This window comes from Nesoenas mayeri (assembly GCF_963082525.1).
Source record: "Nesoenas mayeri genome assembly, chromosome: 1".
NCBI lineage: Eukaryota > Metazoa > Chordata > Aves > Columbiformes > Columbidae > Nesoenas > Nesoenas mayeri.
The window spans coordinates 65,793,611-65,811,295 of record NC_137541.1 but is presented as its reverse complement, the minus strand read 5'-3'; the positions used below and the strand labels follow the sequence as shown (position 1 = coordinate 65,811,295).

Here is a 17,685-nt window from a genome sequence, read left to right as displayed (position 1 = left end):
AAATCAATTCTCCCCAATTCAAGTCTGTTTTGCCCATGATGGCAACTGGTGAGTGATCTCTTCCCTGTCCTTATCTTGACCCACAGGCCTTTTGTTACCTTTTCTCTCCCCTGTCCACCTGAGGAGGGAAGTGATAGAGCAGCTTTGGTGGGCACCTGGAGTCCAGCCAGGGTCAGCCCACCACAGTGATACAAAACTATCTGACAGTCAGCTGTTCAGTCATAAACAAACAGGACTGGAAAGGAATTCAGAAGATCAACAGTTTCTTGTTCTTCAAGAGGTAATATCCTTAGCCTATGCCCAGCACTTACCAAAGTAGTTCTTAAATGGAGCCTGCAATGTAGAATCTATAACATCTGTAAACACTGTCAAACAATGTTGACCTGAATACACATAAAGAGCCCCTACCCTGTTCTTCCCAGCTCCTGTACCAGCACCCTGCGGTTAACATTACATTAAGCATCTGTGCACAATTAACATTTAAAGTAAAAACTGAGGCAAAAAGCACTACTGAGCATTTCAAACTTCTCCTGCTATTTGTTTACTTTCCATTACAAAATATAGCTACATTTTTTCCCTTTTTCCTCTTACTTCCAATGTATTTCCAGAATTTTTCAAGTACTTTCTGTATCATTAGCAACTCACTTGGCACCTTAATTTGCCCGATTTTATCCCTACATGTGTATTTTTTCATTGAGAATAACCTATCACTGCTTTTACTGCTCATAGTAGTACTGAAGTTTCTCATGAGTTTCCGCATTCTTAAATCACTGCAGTCACTCTACTTACTACTAGCTGAAGTTTGCTAATACTCCTTCATCACTCTCTCTTAAGGGAACAAGAAACAAGCAGCTTAATCCACTTTGTGAGTGGCAGCCCTAAGAGTTAGTTGCAGCTTTTCCCTTGCCTGTAACTATGAATTTCCACCTCTCTCACAACAGCATCTGCCTGAGTTCATCTGACAACCTAATCTCTCTTGGTGGAGGGTCAGAGAGCAGTGAGCTGATCCACTTCATCATGTGACTGCACAACTACTCATACACCACCATAAAAGAAAGAGCAGAAGCCCACAGCTGGGAAGGGTGTGGGGAAGGTGAGGGGAAATAGACAAATATAAGCATGTGTGCAACTGCCTCTTTTGGAAAAAACACGGTCTAAAATTTAATAGTTAGTCACAAAATTACAGCTTTAAAAGAGTTATGTTTTTTCCTCTGAATTCTAGAACTACCAATTTCCTGAGCTTGCAAAACTTGTTTTCTTAAGACAAATACCAAGCTAATCAAGTGATTTTTGCTGCCTTTAGGCTGTTGATCAGTCATCTCTTGGAACTTGGTAGCTCTTCTTTCGTGAACAATGAAATTCCACTAGCTTCCACTTTCAGAGCCCAAATGGTTCTTTTCTTAGACTAGACCAAATCTAAAACAGCTACAGATTTTTAAATTAGTTCTTTCACTTTCTGCTGCCAGCTATTCTGAACAATGCCATAATGACTTCCCAATAACCAAAGCTCCCTCTTACACTCAAGTCACATACTTTTATTACTTCCTAGTTTACAAAATGTCTCACTGTTATGCTGAAACACCTATCACAACCCTACTTCTCACCCTAATGTCACTATCAGTTTATCAGATTGAGTTTCAGCTCTTAGCATACAAAGGCCAAAGGTTTAGCTGCCATGTAGCAATATAACAAACAGTAGTTATGCCGAAGTGTAACAACCAAGAATAGCTGGAGTTTCACAGATCATTTTGACAATATTCCAGGCAAAACTACAGCTTCAACCCGGATAGAACGGCATTGAGCCGAACTGCTCTTCCTCTGTCTGATCTTTCCAGGAACACAAGTATACATACAAAGATTGAGTAGTTATTGAACTGTACCTCAGCAACGCACTTCGGACACCTCCAGTCACCCTTGGGTACATCAGGTAAAGGAGGAATTAAGCAAAAGGTGTGATAGCTGTCATCACATCCATCACACAGTAGCAGTTTGTCCTCATTATTTCCTCTGCCACAGAATAAGCAAACATACAGATCAACCTGTGGAGAGAAAAAAAGTTCAGAAAAATCTTTTCCCACCTAGAAACTGCCTTCTTTAAACTAAGGAACAAAGGATGAAATTGTGAAGTCTGATATATGAACATCAACAGAGTCTCCTCTGGTTTTTAAAAAAAGCTGATAATGAAAAACTATGCTTCATTTTCCTAAAGCAGTAATACATGATGGGCAGGGAGACTTCGGGTGCTGCAAAATAACTATCCAGTTCAGTTGGACAATTATTTTCTACATAACTTGAAGCAGCACTTCATTTAGATTATTCTAAGGCAGAAGAGTATGTAACATTTTTTCAAATTTCATGCTCTCCCTTCTCTTTGGGTCTCTATCATGGAAAACAAGTCAAACTAAACCCATACAAAGAGCACAAAGCTGAGGAATATCTCCAAAAACTATTTCAGAAACATATACTTAAAACAGTACAGTGATTATCTCTGCAATTGAAAAGAAGAGATAACAAAACCCACAAACCTACAGATTTCAATCTAAAAATCCAAGGGGAAGGGAAGGAAACTGCATGTAAAGGTACCAACTTCTTTCTCATTTTCTCCAAAATAAAGGATAAAACTCCAAATGATAAGTGAGAAGTATTAAACTGAATACAATAGCAAACAATTTTCGCAGCTGTCTGTCCAAGATAATCACTCAACAAGAACAACACTGACTGGGAGATGTTCTCCAGGACCAAAGATAAAACCATATCAACAGGTTTCAAATTTTCTTTGCCGTTGCTTCCTGTAACGTTCAAAGGACCTTTAATTTAATATAAACATTTAATATAGTACTGAAGATCTGTAACATAATCTATATGAAGAAACTTCATTACTTTAGCACAGCTAAAAAATTTATCTTATGCATAAATTTTTAATAACAACATGAAATTCGTGAATAACCCTTGCTCCAAACCCTGCTGCTACTCCTGTCAGTCAGTAGGCAACTCAGGCTACGCGTATTGCCTTTATGCAGCTCAAAATAACACCACAAGTGGTGTGCTTGGTTTTTGGGGGTCTGTTAGTTTCATCAAGATGTCACAAAAATGCATGCTTTTCAGCTGATTAGGCTTACACAGTTGTGATAAATACTTGATGTCAATCCCATCTTGGTTACACCAACCTAGTTAATTATGCAGCTTCCTAGCTATGCAATACTATACTTCTTAAAAAGACTGCTCAGGTTTCGTAAGAAACAATTTTTTTAAATAATGCAGTTCTATTAATACACACGTTTTTCACTTTAAAAAAAAAATCCATACACTCAGCCTCCTGGAATATCATGTCTGTCTAAAACACTGAACGAGTTGCTTTTGTTTCAAGTATATGAAATGGAGAGGGTACCCTTAGCAGACACTTCCAGATTCTCTTCCTAAAACTAAAAATGCATTAAAATGGCAATCATAAGAGGAGGCTGTTCTATGATACTAACTAGTTACCTATTACTGATAATACCTTTTTCTCTCCAAATTCATATTACCATATGCAATCTTTTTTATGTCACCCCAAGGGATGATTTGTAAATTACAAAAACTTGCACTGAAATACATATTCACAACAATCTGTGATTAGACAATAAGCACAAATAAGCCTCCTAACCACATAACAAAACACAGTAAGACTATTATGACACATAATTACATTGGGGGAGGGGGGAAGGGAAGAGAGGATAAAAAGGTGTATTTTATTTCAGTTAGCAAAAAGATGAGAGTATAAACAAAACTGCAGAACAGCATTTTTCAGGTAAAAGTTATATAAGGCTAATGTATGACCTGCACACTTCAAAGACTGCTTTCCTTGAAGATCTCTCATCCAAGTGAAAAAGAAGTGTGGAACCAAATAGTACTAAATTACAGAATTTCACAAGATTATAGTTACAGCAATTCAGTTCCAAAATAGCAGTTCTGTTTCTACAGTATTTTAGTTTTATCTTATAAATAAGAGTAAATGGAAAGAGTAAACAAAGTTTTCCATAAAGAAACAGAGACTAGATAAAAGATTTTTTCAATTAAAGCATACCTAAAACAATCACAACACTTACACAGTCTAGGAACACTATATACTCAGACATAATAGTACGATTAAAAAAAATCAAGTCACACAAATTCTAACTTAGCTGCAATGGCACAATGATCTGTTTTTAAATACACAACTTCTTCCACATTTTTCCCCAGAAGGCATTTCTACACATAAAAATGTGATTACTAGAGATTTTTGACTGCCTTGGCATTCTATGGTTGAAATTTAAAATGAGCTTTTATAAGTTTTCTCAGGCTAAGAAAAAAAATGACAGCTAAATTATTAGTAAAGGGTCCAAGAAAAGCATGGATTTTCATTCATGGTTGCATACACATGCTAAATTATGACACTTTAAAAGTAAAATGTGATGTGCTATGAAAGACATTAAGAACAACTATACACTGCTGTTCCATGATCAAACACCACAGTGCTAAACAATTCATTTTTCCCCTTATGGGTTCCTCTTGCATGAACTTGCATAATGACTAGTTTAAACTCAGAACAGAAAAGACATGAAAGCTGGAATTGCTAAAAAATAACCTCCTGAAGTAATGGAGCACTTTAAAATATCTTTTAAGGAAGAGAAGTAGTATTATATTTGTTCTACCAAACCCATGATCAGCAAGTACCTTCACATTGCAACTTTCTTCCTGTCTGAAAGATTAAAACAAAAACCTAGAGCATAAATTATTTTTCAAAATACTGTTCATTCTTCCCACAACAGTATCATCTGCTGCAGTGTTCCTCCATTTGTCTACTTTGGGGGCACAGGGGGATGTTTTAGTAGCGAAAAATGTTAAAAATCAATCAATTTCTTATTATCAGAAATTGCAACAAAGGAATCAAACTTACAAAGTTGACAGAAAGAGTTCCTTTGCGTTGCCTCATCTGCATTCCAAATGCTTCTGATCTGGTTCCCTTGCGTCTTCGTGTCACCTCATCTTGAAATAAAATAAAGTTAGATGTCATTAATATCACAACAAGATAGACTTAACTTGCAAAACCAACACAGATGTCCAACCTGGTACCCTGCCTTTTTATATCAGAAACTACCTGACAGTCCAAAGCAAATAAAAATGCCTTCTTATACCTGGCCAAGTTAAAATAAACAAGGATTAGGAATATGTATTTTGCTTATCCTCACAGGTGATGCCAATTGCCTCAGGAAACAGAGCGAGTTACACCAAGAATTTGTGGACTTAGCTGGTAGGATCAGTTCCAGCATTGTCAAACCCTGTTTTCCCTTCCAGCCACTCATTTCATACAACAGCTGCTTAATTGTTATTGTTACTATATAATACATAAAGAGCTGAAACCATGCCAAGTTACATGAAGCACCCTGTAAATCTCTCTCATGAACAAAACCCTAGAATACTTAGCTTTCTTTTCCCAGTTATAATGATTTGCTCACTTCTTAATGTTGTCTCTACAGACACACAGAAAAGATTTAACAGCCTTGTTACTTTACACAGCAATAATCCCAAGCTTTAATTACCCTCTTTATCCTTTGCTCCCAAAGCCAGTCCCATCATCTTAGGTCCAGCTCCAAAGATCTGCAGCTTCTTCAGTTCAGTATTTCTACTCATTTCTCCTGCCTCCGACTAAAAATAAAAACAAGACCACATCAGCATAAACCACCAATATTTCCCCTTCAAGTCTCTTCGTAATTTGATTATATTGCATTATCGCACAACATCAGATCATCAAAAGAAAGAAAACAGAGGCATGAAAAGGTAGGATTTTCTGTTGCTAAAGCCAATGAACAAATGCATACAAAATAAAAGACAGCATTTTTGTCCCAGCTTTCCCAATTATTTCCCATTTAGTTCACAGATACACTCTTTCAACAGGATTTTTTAATCTGCTTCCTTGGGTAGACACATACACATGACACTAATGAGTTCCAACCTACTTCCTTCGGCTTGGCTGCTCCTCGGTTTATTTGTGATGAAATGTTATGAGTACAAATCTTGAAATCACAAAAACAGAGATGAAAAGACCCATTAGGACATAACTCCATGGCCGCTGCCAGTGCCGTTTCTGAAGGTGTCCTGCTCAACTGAACTTATTCTCGTTTCCCATTTCTCACCTACCTCATTTTCCCACATCATCGGCACTAACCTAACCACAAAAAAGAAGCTCCGTATTCTGTTTTTATCTGCAATGCAATTACCTTAGTATTTTTCTTTCTGTTGCCTCCTTATACTTTGAAAACCCTTTATAAACTGATATAGAAGGCCACTAAATTATCATCATTTGCAATCTTTCTCCTGAGATTTACTCATCTTTAAGATCTTGGCAAACCCATCTAATTCCAACGAGGGTATCTTCAAGTAACTTGAAGATATCTCATCTGTTATTTTCTACAGAGTTATGGCCTGATGTATCATGCATGAAATAAGCTCCCCTAGGGCAACAAGCATTCAGTTTTTAATCAATAAACAACAACAAAAAAAACCTTCCCAAAAAATATTTAAAATACATTCAAATGCACTCTCAGTAAAACTTAAAGAGAAGATTATTTCAATTTATTCTTGCTTCCGGAACACATTAAAAGAGATATCATTTCCTAGACATTATTACTCTAAGGAATTTTTAGCAATATCTAGAATCCCTGTTCCCACTGAACTGTGTACGTAGTATGCTAACCAGCATCTTTCCAAACTGATTATTGCTCATATTCTAATTTTGAACATTCATGAATTCTATGTTGTTATTATATTATTTTCACTTTAGATGTGTGTTGCTAACTTTGTAAGTCCACTCTGAAATTGCACACTACCTGGCAATCTTTTCTCATAAATTCCTCACTTTTTGGCTAACAAGCCTTAAGGAAACAGAGTTTTCCTCTGTACAGGAAAGCCTGCTACTTGGAGACTTCATAGTCCCTCAGTTCCCATTTGAAATTCATTAACAGCTCATCCATTCTCTCGACTAATTGAACCTGACAGAATCAACCCACATTACATTTCTCAGCACAGCACAATTTTCCATAATTTCAGCAAGATTTTTGAATTATCTACACAATTTCTCTCTCCTGCTATTGTGACCCAAGACAATCTTCCCAATACCTGAAAAATAGATTTACTTCTAGTAAATATGATAGTAAAAGATTAATGTGCCGCAACCACTCTACAGTTTTACAGCTTTACCTGGATTCCACTAAACCTAAGTGTATTCAATCCATTCATTATCAGGTGGAAAAGGCTATACAGTTTTCAAAAAGAACAGGTTGAATATTGAAATTGAAATGTTTGGTTTTTAAATCAGATTCTTACATAACCTTATGAACACTGCCAGGATATTGCTAGTTTAAGTTGTGAATGCCAAAAGCGTTCAGAAGCCTCAATAAGTAGTCTTTCTGTGGTATCCTTTAAGACTGCTTAAAAACATCGAATTCAAAACTGTGAGCACATGGAGGCAGAAATCTTGCATTCCTTGCCATTTTCTCATCGGTAACAGCACAAACTCCTTTAAACTTTCGCATTATATTTTATCCATATAACAAAAAGCAAAATGAACTTGATTAAACTGCAGTTCTATTCTCAGCTCCTCTTCTTCCTGAAGGATGCAGGCTGATATCTTTGTTTTTTTTACCTTCCCAAATGGAAGAACAACCTAAAGGCTTGTATATGGCCAAATTGTAATAGCATGATCCAGTTACACTGGATTTACAAACTATCTTTTTTCTATTGTTCTACTCTCATCAACTTTGAAACATTTGAATCTCCACCCCTTCACCCCAATACAAAAAACAGAGCAGTTACAAACAATAATCAAAAAATATATGTGTTTGGGTCATTTATCAGCATCTCCGAGAGCTCTTTTGTTTCACACAATTGTTCCCATGGAAATAAACCTTTCAAATTAAAAAAAAAATGAAGCTCATTTTATAAATTCAGTTATTCTGAAACCACACAAATTTGTAGAAGAAACCTGAAAGAGGATACATTACTTTGAATTCACTTTAGTTTTTCAGAAATTTCTCTGCATGTTGAGTTAATATCATTGAGAAAGACAATGCTTCATTATTTTGTTTCAGTACTGCATTTCTCTACCAGAAATCATGATGATGTAATCCCATTAGACAAATCCCTTGCCAGTTAAAGTACACCCTTAACAGCTGATCTATGAAGATATAGTACTCTTTCCTAAGAAAAAAGTATTCTCCTAAATTTAACCTTTCCTTAACGATATTGTCTTTTCCTAATCTGAATTCATTCTACTTTTTGTTTTCCTTTTCTTTACAAGCCTTTAGTAATTCAGTTGCCCTTCTCCAGTTTTCATTTGTGACAGCCTTCTTCAAAGAAAAAGGAAAGAGAATGAAGCATTAACTTTCTTTTTGCGCAGAATCTCTCATCACCAAACTATCTTCTTCCTATTCAGAGCCAATGTATTCAACTGACATTTGATTGTAGCATCCAAAGCCTCCCAACCCATCTTTCACAAAGGAGAATTGTCATTCCATATTTTCTTTCATTTTTCACTCTCTCTAAAAATTCAAAAGTTTGCTTTTCGAAAGTCTGTCACCCCCTTCTACTGATGAGGATCTTAGTTCATTGCTGTAATTTATGACTATTATCTTTACGGTCTTTTATTCATTACCCATTCTTCAGTAAGCTATCTGCAAGAAGAAAACGCAGAGGATTTTTGGAGAGTACTTTCAGTATTTGGAAGAAATCTACCGAGATGCAGAGGTCAGTGCAGTTATCCATGCTCACTACCGAGGCACTGGACTACTCCGCACACTACACACAAATCATTCAGATGTTTCAGCTGGAGCAGAATGACATTTATTTAGGTTTTTACATTATTTGCACATTGCCTGTGCTCTGAAGACTATCTAGACAATCTCTGGTACAATTTCAAGTATGCACTCAAACAATAAACAGAGCCCTGTCTACAATAAGGAGGTGTACTGAAATCTGGAACAATTTCTCAGCGTTCCCCAGATATTTACACTTCTACCATTTGGGGCTACTGCAGACAAATCTCCGTTTCTAAATACAGTTCCAAAGTTGACTTAAGAGTTACACATAGCTTTCAACACAGCCAAAAAGTATTTCTCCTGGCTATGCAAGTAGGTTTTTCCTGCCTGAAAGAACTCATTTCAGCCATTTTAATAAATGTAATGCCTAAAAGATAGTGTGGCTAGAGGCCTAATAAAAGGCATTTAAATATATGTATTTATTTTTTGCAGCTGATCCAAGTAAAATCACCTCTCTCATTTCTGAAGTGCAGCCCATTTAAATGAAACAAAACAGATATACTGTGCCAGGATCACCACAGAATTTTGTTTTTCAATAAGAGGAAATGAGAAGTACCATTATTCTACTGAAATCAGTAGGAGGGAAGAACCTACAGGATCTTAATAACGCAGTGGTGCTTCTAAACCATGTATGAGAAAAGTCATACTGGCATTATCTCACAAGATTCATCCAAATCCAAAGCAGAATTCCACAGAACAAATAACTGCTGCAGTTCCTGCAGCACTCTGTTTTTCTGGATAGGTCACTAACAATACATGGTTTGAGAGAACTGGTAAGATCACAGGCTGGGATGCATAGTTATATGGTTATGAAAAATAAATATCAAGGCAGCTTCAGTAAATTGAGAAAACAGACTAAAAAGACAATGTAGTCTAAGTCAATCATGACATCAGAGAAAAAGACAGAAGCTTATAAAGGATACTCAAATATCTCAGTGACAAGAACAAAAGCAGTTTAAAAGCATTTGGAAAAAAAAAAACAACACAACTTTGTCGTGCTTAAAACACGTCCAGAATGGCATTAAGCAAGTTTGTTGTGTACAAAACTAGCTTTCACCCATGTTCTGGTGACCGGCCAGCAGGGAGCCACTCAACTTGTTGGGCAGAGCCTTAGGATGACACCTGAAACAGATTTGTCAAAAGCAGCGCAACAGAAGCAATGGAGCCACCAGGACAAGTCTCCAAGATTATTTCTACTGGTATAGCATTTAAAATGGCGGTGATTCAGTTTGAATTGAGACTTCTTGTGAGCTACTCCCAGGATTTTATATCACCTAGTAGAATATCAGATATTTCTAGAACACCGCTAATCCAGAAGAAAATGAACCGCTTTCCAGTAGAAAAACTGTGGAAATCCCATATAGTTCCAGCCATCCCTGAACACCTGCCCTCAATGTGTTTCATTTCTTCACAAGAACAGTCTTGTCCAGCTTGAGATAATTAGTGCCAAGTGCAACTTCCACAATTAATAAAGACTTATAGAAACATATTTGCATTCATATAATTAAATGGCAAAAATTAAAAATGCTTTCCAAACTTTGCACCATTAGAAGCTTTAACATTATTTCACAAATGGCTTTTTAACTGCTTAGTTTTCACAGATATGTTCACTGCAGAGGTACCTAGACCACTTGTCAATAAGTAGCTTTTTAAAGATTTGAGATAAACAGAGCATCTACCAGAAGCAAACCAGGCCTCAAAGAGACATCCTTCTCTGGATTTGATTTAAATGAAGACTGCTTCCTGCTGGCGCTTTTCAGCAGGCTCCCACAGCCAGACAACGGCTGTTGTTGCACTGCCAACGCTGCTGTGCTGGTGGAAGGAATAAGCATTCTCTGTCCTACTTAGGAGACAATTAACAGGGTACCTGGGATTTGACGCGCCTGGTTCTCTTGAGCACGACGTTCATCCTTGAAGCCTGCTTTGGGGAAGCCTGGGCATCTGAGCTGAGATCCTCAGCCTCCACTTTTTCCTTAAGGTCCAAGTTTGGCTTTTGGATGCCCTAGAGGATCAGAGCACAGGACACCAGGTTGATTGATCAAGTGGTGCTGATCATTCCATGGTCTGTGAATCATTTTGTTTGCTAAGAAAGAGGACGAGTGAAATCACACAGTGCTACACATGCCACTTGGACAAGAGACCAATGAATCCATGCACTCTTCAAATAAGGAAACTGAATCTCAACTGCCAGCTTATCAAGAGACAGAGACATCTTTCCAATTAATCTTCTTTTTTTTTTCCCCCCCCCATTTTCTTTCCCAATAGGGTTCATCTCAGTCCTATAAAGAAATGGCTAACAGAAAATAACTACACAAAGTCACATTACAATTTCTAGCACTATTCTGTGACAGGTAGGCTTGAGGGCAATTCTAGGTTCATTTACATACCTAAAGCTTCTAAAAGCATAGACCCTATGTCCTACTTTCGTACGCAATAACAAGTAGCATGCTACGTGCAGCTCAGATCCCCTCTTCATACACTGAAAGAAAAGCATCTCACCATGAGGCTGACCCCAGACTGGAAGAGCTCATAGGGGTATAAGAGCCGTTCATAATGAGACTTGAGTAATGACCCTGTGCCTTTTCCTGGCAGGTAGCCAAGCCGACTTGCCACTTTAGACCATTTCTTCTCTTTAGTGACTACTTCAAAGCCGCCTTTGCTGGCAACAATCTGAAACACATAAATAAAAAAGTTAGGGGTTTTGAGCTGCTCTCATCACCTTGCATAAACCAAGAATCAATTAAACCAACGAAATGTTAAAAAGTTCTATTGAAAAGTAACAGAATCCCAAATTTAGTTTTTGCTTCCTGAAGGACTAGTACTTCAATAACTAAGCGCTTACTTTGCCTCATTACTTAATAGACTTAACATGACAATTTTCCTAGTGAATGTACATTGCATACTGTTCTAGATAGGAGGAGTCCAACAGTGAAGATTTATGACATGTTGGAAAGAACACAAACCCCACCGTCAGAAGAAGCTGGAAAGTTAACTCTCTCACCAGACCTGTTTTCTGATGCAAAACACAAGTCTGGCCAGGAGTGAAGGCCACTCTAACAGACCCCAGGTAGAAGGGAATGTTGGAGCTCATAACTTCAGACTTACAGAAACTCTCGCAAAACCCCAAATGGAAAAGAGACTACTGTAAAACGAAGAGAAACTGAATTTACCTTCCAATTAACTCAATCTAGCTTTTACAACTGACTTCAATTGGCCTGGGTCTAGTAATTACCATACAGAGCTATCACTGCTTACATGTAACAAATACGTACACAGAATGAAAAACAACACATTGCTTGACTCTAAGCAATGATCATAACAGCATATGAGTTGCTTCCTCAGAAACACTGGCCACATTTCCACTGCCTCCATTCCCTTCACATTTTCACTGCCAAGAAGCTTAAAACTCAAACAAATTATAATTTTGTTTGTAAGATTAATAGCATTTCTGCAACAGTGTAGTTTTGCATTAGGTTTCTTTACACATGAGGACCAAATTTCATGCTTGATGTTTCACAGACTGTTAGAAATGTCGACGCAAAAACATTTTGTTACTGGAGTGAAATTTACGGTTTACTTTTGAGGCTGAAGTAAATTCAAAAATCTAATTGTGACAGCGACAAATAAATTAGTTAATGCTGGTTCCTCTTATAACCAGAAGTAGCTAAACTTAGAAAAAACAGATAATATTAATAATCATTATTTTTCCTCATATTTACATCTAAGTACTAGAAAAGCCATTTTAAATGAAACTATTTCTAAACTTCAACTTATCTTCAAAATACCCATGCAAATTTGATTTCTAGAATTACCTATACATGAACAATGGCTAGAGAAGCCACCAAGTAATTAAATAAGATTAGACCTAAATATCTGCAATAAACCAAAATGTTCCAGTTCATAACAGCGACCTACATATTTCCCAGTACCACTATTATATTCTGCATTTCCCAGCAAATCACCATGGACAGGAAAAGAGAAAAAAAAACCTGAAAGGCATTTCATCAATCTTTCTCTGCATTTTATCAATCATTCTAGACTATTCAAAAGACTAACTTCTTTCCTTAAAAATAAAATATACTCAGATCTTTACACATCTACTTACCTATGAGAAAGAAATCTTGACTCAGAATGGAAACCGATGCTCTAACCTAGAAGCACTAGAACTACCTTACCTTAATTCTTTACCTTGCAAGAAAAAAAATCTGCCTATTTATATCAATAATCCATCCTTAACAGGTGAGTTTGTAACAGCACATATATTTTAGCAATGCAAAGGTAAATTCCAACAAGAATTTTAAATATGTGCAAACTTCGGAAAAAAAACCCACCACACCAAACATAACTATAGTAGTATAAATTCCTAGCCAGCCTTAAGCCTAGCCTGTTTTGGAATTTAATTAAAATAATTATTCCAGAAGTTCACGTTGTAAACTCTCAAAGATGCACGTTTATGTCATGCAGCAAACCTCTATAGGAAAAGAGGAGGGACCAATTACAACAGCAATTCATTACAGAATTGCGAGGTCAGGAGCTGAACTGCATGCAAGTGTACCGCTGCCTGCTCAAAAACCACCTCAAAATCCTGTGGCTCTACCACATGTAAAAAAGGAGAACTAAGAAGTGGTCACCTGACATCAGGATGTCCAAGCTGTGTACAAAGTAATGAATAAATGCTGTATAGAATCCAATCAAAGTCAACGGATTTAACTGTGCTTGACATGTCTGCCATAACCATTCAACTTAAAAATTCTCTTTCACTGTATTTTTTTTCTACACTTTCATTTAATCTGTGTGTTAATGAGATTAATGTTGTAAAACAAGCCTTCCCTGTTGTTTGGCTTCTTGAACTTGAACGAAAAACAAGGTCTGAGTCAGACCAAGATCTACAATTGCTTACTCACCTTGCTCAGACCGTAGAGATCCAGTATTTTTCTTTCTACTACAGGGATTTTTAAATTGGATCCTTGGAGTTCCCAAAATTTTGCTAACTGATCCAAGAAGTCCAGCTTCACTCTTGTCATTGCCTGCAATCAACAAAGACAAATGTGTATGTCCCAAAATGAGCATGAAAAAAACATGAAAAGTTTTTATAGTGTTTACATTTTCAAAGTGCAACTCGGCAAGCAAAGTATTTCTTATTCATGTAAAAAAACCAAAACAAAACAAAACAACAAAAATATAAATATTGATAAAAACAAGTATCTTTACAAATAGAAATTTGTATATGCTTTTCTCACCAAACTCTTACCTAACAATTTCTTGGTTTGAAACCAAAATGCATACTTATGGAAAAAATCAGCATTCCAGGGAGAAACACAAGAGCAATTATTAAAATATATATTGGAGGGGAGAAGGAGAGTTACTAAGAGATTTTATATATACCTTAACCATGCAGAAGGGCCTCCTCCCTTGCATATTTTTGGAGTACTCAAATCACTTTCCTTAAGGAGACCCATTTACAAGCCAAATGATACATGACTTTTTGTTTTATGTACAGAGAAAGGCCTTGAGAAATGTTGTATAGAAAAGGAAAAACCAGGACAGAATGGAACTCTTACTGCTTTCAAGAAAGCTCCCGCACATTTTTGAATCATAAAATTAAACGAGTATAATAAGCCTATTAAAAAAAACGGTTCATTTTAAGGCTTAAAAGGCATTACCAAGACAGTATAAGGTAACCAGAAGCTTCAGAACAGCAGTAAATGTTTTAAGAAAAAAGAATTCATTGCTGTAGAGCTCTGAAGGCTAGACACTGGCAGCTCTTACTTATACAACATGGTATTTGGCATTCATTTTAGGCATTTCCAGTTGAATACGAAAAACTGCTGTGGTTATTTTGGGTAATAAAATAAACCCCAGACTTTTCTCAAAGTCGTGGAGAGTTATTTTATATGAACTCTGCCACTGCCAAGTATAAACACTGATGTGGTCTACGGGTTTCTAAAGTCTACCCCATTCAGAAACCTGCCAAGATACAAATCCCAAGCAAGGAAACCTACTCTTTCAGTGCAAACACAAAATTATATCAACAGTGGAAAAGCTCACCTCCAGTTCATTCAGGCGCTGAATTCGTGGAGTGAAACGAAAACTTTGTACTTCACATGCAAATGGAGGCTGCCAGTCCTAAACAGAGACAGAAAGACATTTTATGGATTCAAGAAACTTCTCAAACACTGGGCAAAACAGAAGACCCTAACAAAGTCTGAGTAAACAAGCTCCCAATAGTAGAAGAGTTTCTCAGTACAACTGGTTATATAATTTTCCAATTTTAATACATTCTTCTCCATTTAAAATAATGTTCTTCCCACTATATTTTAGTTTGATAAAAGAGATCCTCACAGAATTAAAGATATAAAAGAAAATAAGATTCAAAGCATTTCAGTATGCATTATCTTACACTGAGTTTAAACATGAGAGATAGACTGTACCTTGTTATTTATTTACTTTTAAAAAAGTCCCATATATCCTGCATGTTGCAAAATTCTCACCATCAACAGAGGCAAACACTAAATAAAGCACATTATTATGCATGTAGCTTTTTTCCTGTTTGGCTACAGTCATTTCCATAAAGATAAGACCACCAGTCAGGAGTCCAACTCTTTAACATAAATATAGCCTTAAATAAGGACTTTCTCAACACAGTCACCAGTCAGTTCAACCCAGAGTGCCTCTTCGCCCCATTTCTCAAAGCCATGCTACAATGTCAAAACATAATTCAGCTTTTTAATACTTTTTAAGAAAGCTTAAGTTACAGTGGATTGTCTACCTGGCAGTAAATACAACAGAGTAAGGACACCCCACGCTAAGTATTTATTATGTGCACTGCTGCAGCATATAAAGGCCTCAAGCCCGATCGTAAAATATTTACAGCTTCTACTAACAGAAAAGAATAATAAATCAGTAAGGTTGGTATAAGGTCTCCAATTGAGTCCTTATTGCGGGTTGCAAATCAACCTGACGCATGCATCCTGCAAAACCCTGCAATGCAAACAGCCAAGCAATCATGGAGAAATACAAATGCGTTCAACGGCCAGGAAAGTTCTAGTTATTCTCAATGAACAGGATCTGGATCAGTTTCTTGTGGCCTCTCAACCTAAGCCATTCTGCTTATTTTAGAAAGGGCAGCCCCTTGGAGGTCAAGTTTTCAGCATGTCATTAAATCAACTAAACAGATCCCAGCAAACCAGGCAAGTCAGAAGGAGAGGAAGGATCATGAAATCTAATCGGCAACCCCCGTATCCAAGTTGTTCTCAGTTACATGCCTTCTTTTCAGGTTTTTTCTTCTATCAATACCTTCTACTCTTTTATTTTACAACTACAGTTAAAGTTTATTTGTACTTTAATTATTAGGTGATCCAACCTCCTTTTGCTAAATTGCCTGATGTTCTCATCTAGATGGCTTACTGGGTCACAGTGCAAGCAATCATAAAATAATGATCAAGCCACTGGAGAGATTACACTTCTGCTTCTAAGCTGTTATGCATAAACATAACTCCCCTACATAAATAGGTTGATTTTGCACTTTTATTAACAGTTTAAATATTCTGTCTATAAACAATAATCCATTAAAAAGAAATACCCTTCCTCCTCTCTCTTGTGGAGCACACGCCTGATTTCATCTACAATGCCTTTGCATTTTTCACAAGTAGACTGTTGGATTGTTTTTTTTTTTTTTAAAGTAAAAAGAGCGTGAAGTCCTGGACACCGCCATGCACTGCTGGCTGCTCACCCGCTCCAAAACGACCTTTACAAAACCCAGATTTGAGGTCAAAGCCTATAGAGGTTCTTCGGTGTCCCTGGCAGAGAGACCGAGGCCTATGGAAGGCGACACACGAAACCTCAGGAGTGGGGGAAGGGGCTCCCCGGGTCCCCACGTCCACCGCTCGGCCACCGAGACCCCAGGCCCGCTCAGACCTCCAGGCGAACCCCTCCCGGCCACCCTGGGCCCGGCCCGGGCCCACGCCCTGCCCCCACCCCAGGCGGGTGGTACCTTGGGGGGCCGGATCTTGCAGATGCCGGTTTTCTCGGCCAGGCCACGGATGCGGCCGATGAAGCCGAGCGGGTCGCTGAACTCCTCCCAGCTGGGCTCGAACACGGGGCACTCGGGGGGGGGCACGAACTCGGCCGCGTAGCACGACCCACCGCCCCCCGACATGGCCACAGCTGGACGGCGCCGCCGACGCGGGGAGAGCACCGAGTGCCGCGGCGGGGCAGGGCGGGGAGGTGCGGCCGGGGGGGACCCTCAGGGGCGGCCGGCAGGGCTGGGCCGGTGGCCGAGGCGCATCCTCCGGCGGCGGCTGCCGGGCTGCACGGCCACCGGGAAGGCGGGGAGGGGGCGCGGGGCGGCCGTGCGGGGCAGCGGAGCGGCTGCTACCGAGTGTTGTTGTCCCGTCCCCCGGGGCTGCCTCCCCCCTCTCGCTCGCCCCTCTCGCTCGCGTTCCAGCTCGCCGGAAGTTACGCGTCTGGATTTGAGCCCTCCCCCGGAAACAGAAACCGCTGTTGCCTTCCGATCCAAAAAATAGTCCCTCCGCTACTCTCCTGGCGAGGAGGCTCCCAGCGCTGAGGAACCGGCCGCCTCCCGGGCCCGCCGCTCCCTGCAGCACTCCTCCGATAGCGACACCACTCCGACCACCACACCTCAGCACACCCTACGGCGCGGCCGGGGCAGGACGGGGTCGGAAGGGGGTGGGGGGGGAGGCCGAGGAGGGCGGGGCCGCCTCCACTTCCGCCGCGGAGGAATGTGCGACGAAACTCGGCGCATTCACTTCCGGTTCTGAAGGGCCTTTTCGCCCATTGTCTGAGCCGGACGTCAGGAGGAAGGCTGGGAGCCCCGCCCCCTCCACCCAGACCC

General features: G+C 39.0%; 1 protein-coding gene across 4 annotated transcripts in view; it reads right to left on the bottom strand.

Moving 5' to 3' along the window:
* Positions 1–17,279, bottom strand: part of KDM5A (lysine demethylase 5A) — a 50,399-nt gene extending 33,120 nt beyond the window's left edge. For 2 of the 4 annotated variants that reach the window (XM_080341506.1, XM_080341507.1), the window contains exons 1-8: positions 16,825–17,279; positions 14,880–14,957; positions 13,736–13,858; positions 11,331–11,501; positions 10,699–10,833; positions 5,559–5,664; positions 4,916–5,004; positions 1,881–2,039 (exon numbers count right to left, since the gene is read on the bottom strand). In XM_080341506.1, coding sequence (XP_080197632.1) covers positions 1,881–2,039; positions 4,916–5,004; positions 5,559–5,664; positions 10,699–10,833; positions 11,331–11,501; positions 13,736–13,858; positions 14,880–14,957; positions 16,825–16,989 — 1,026 coding nt within the window. In that variant the 5' untranslated portion in view covers positions 16,990–17,279. Of the gene's footprint in view, positions 1–1,880; positions 2,040–4,915; positions 5,005–5,558; positions 5,665–9,387; positions 9,539–9,926; positions 9,954–10,698; positions 10,834–11,330; positions 11,502–13,735; positions 13,859–14,879; positions 14,958–16,824 lie in introns of those variants that run through there. The other 2 variants (XM_080341509.1, XM_080341508.1) reach the window with 2 other exon arrangements.
* Positions 17,280–17,685: the final 406 nt, after the last annotated feature.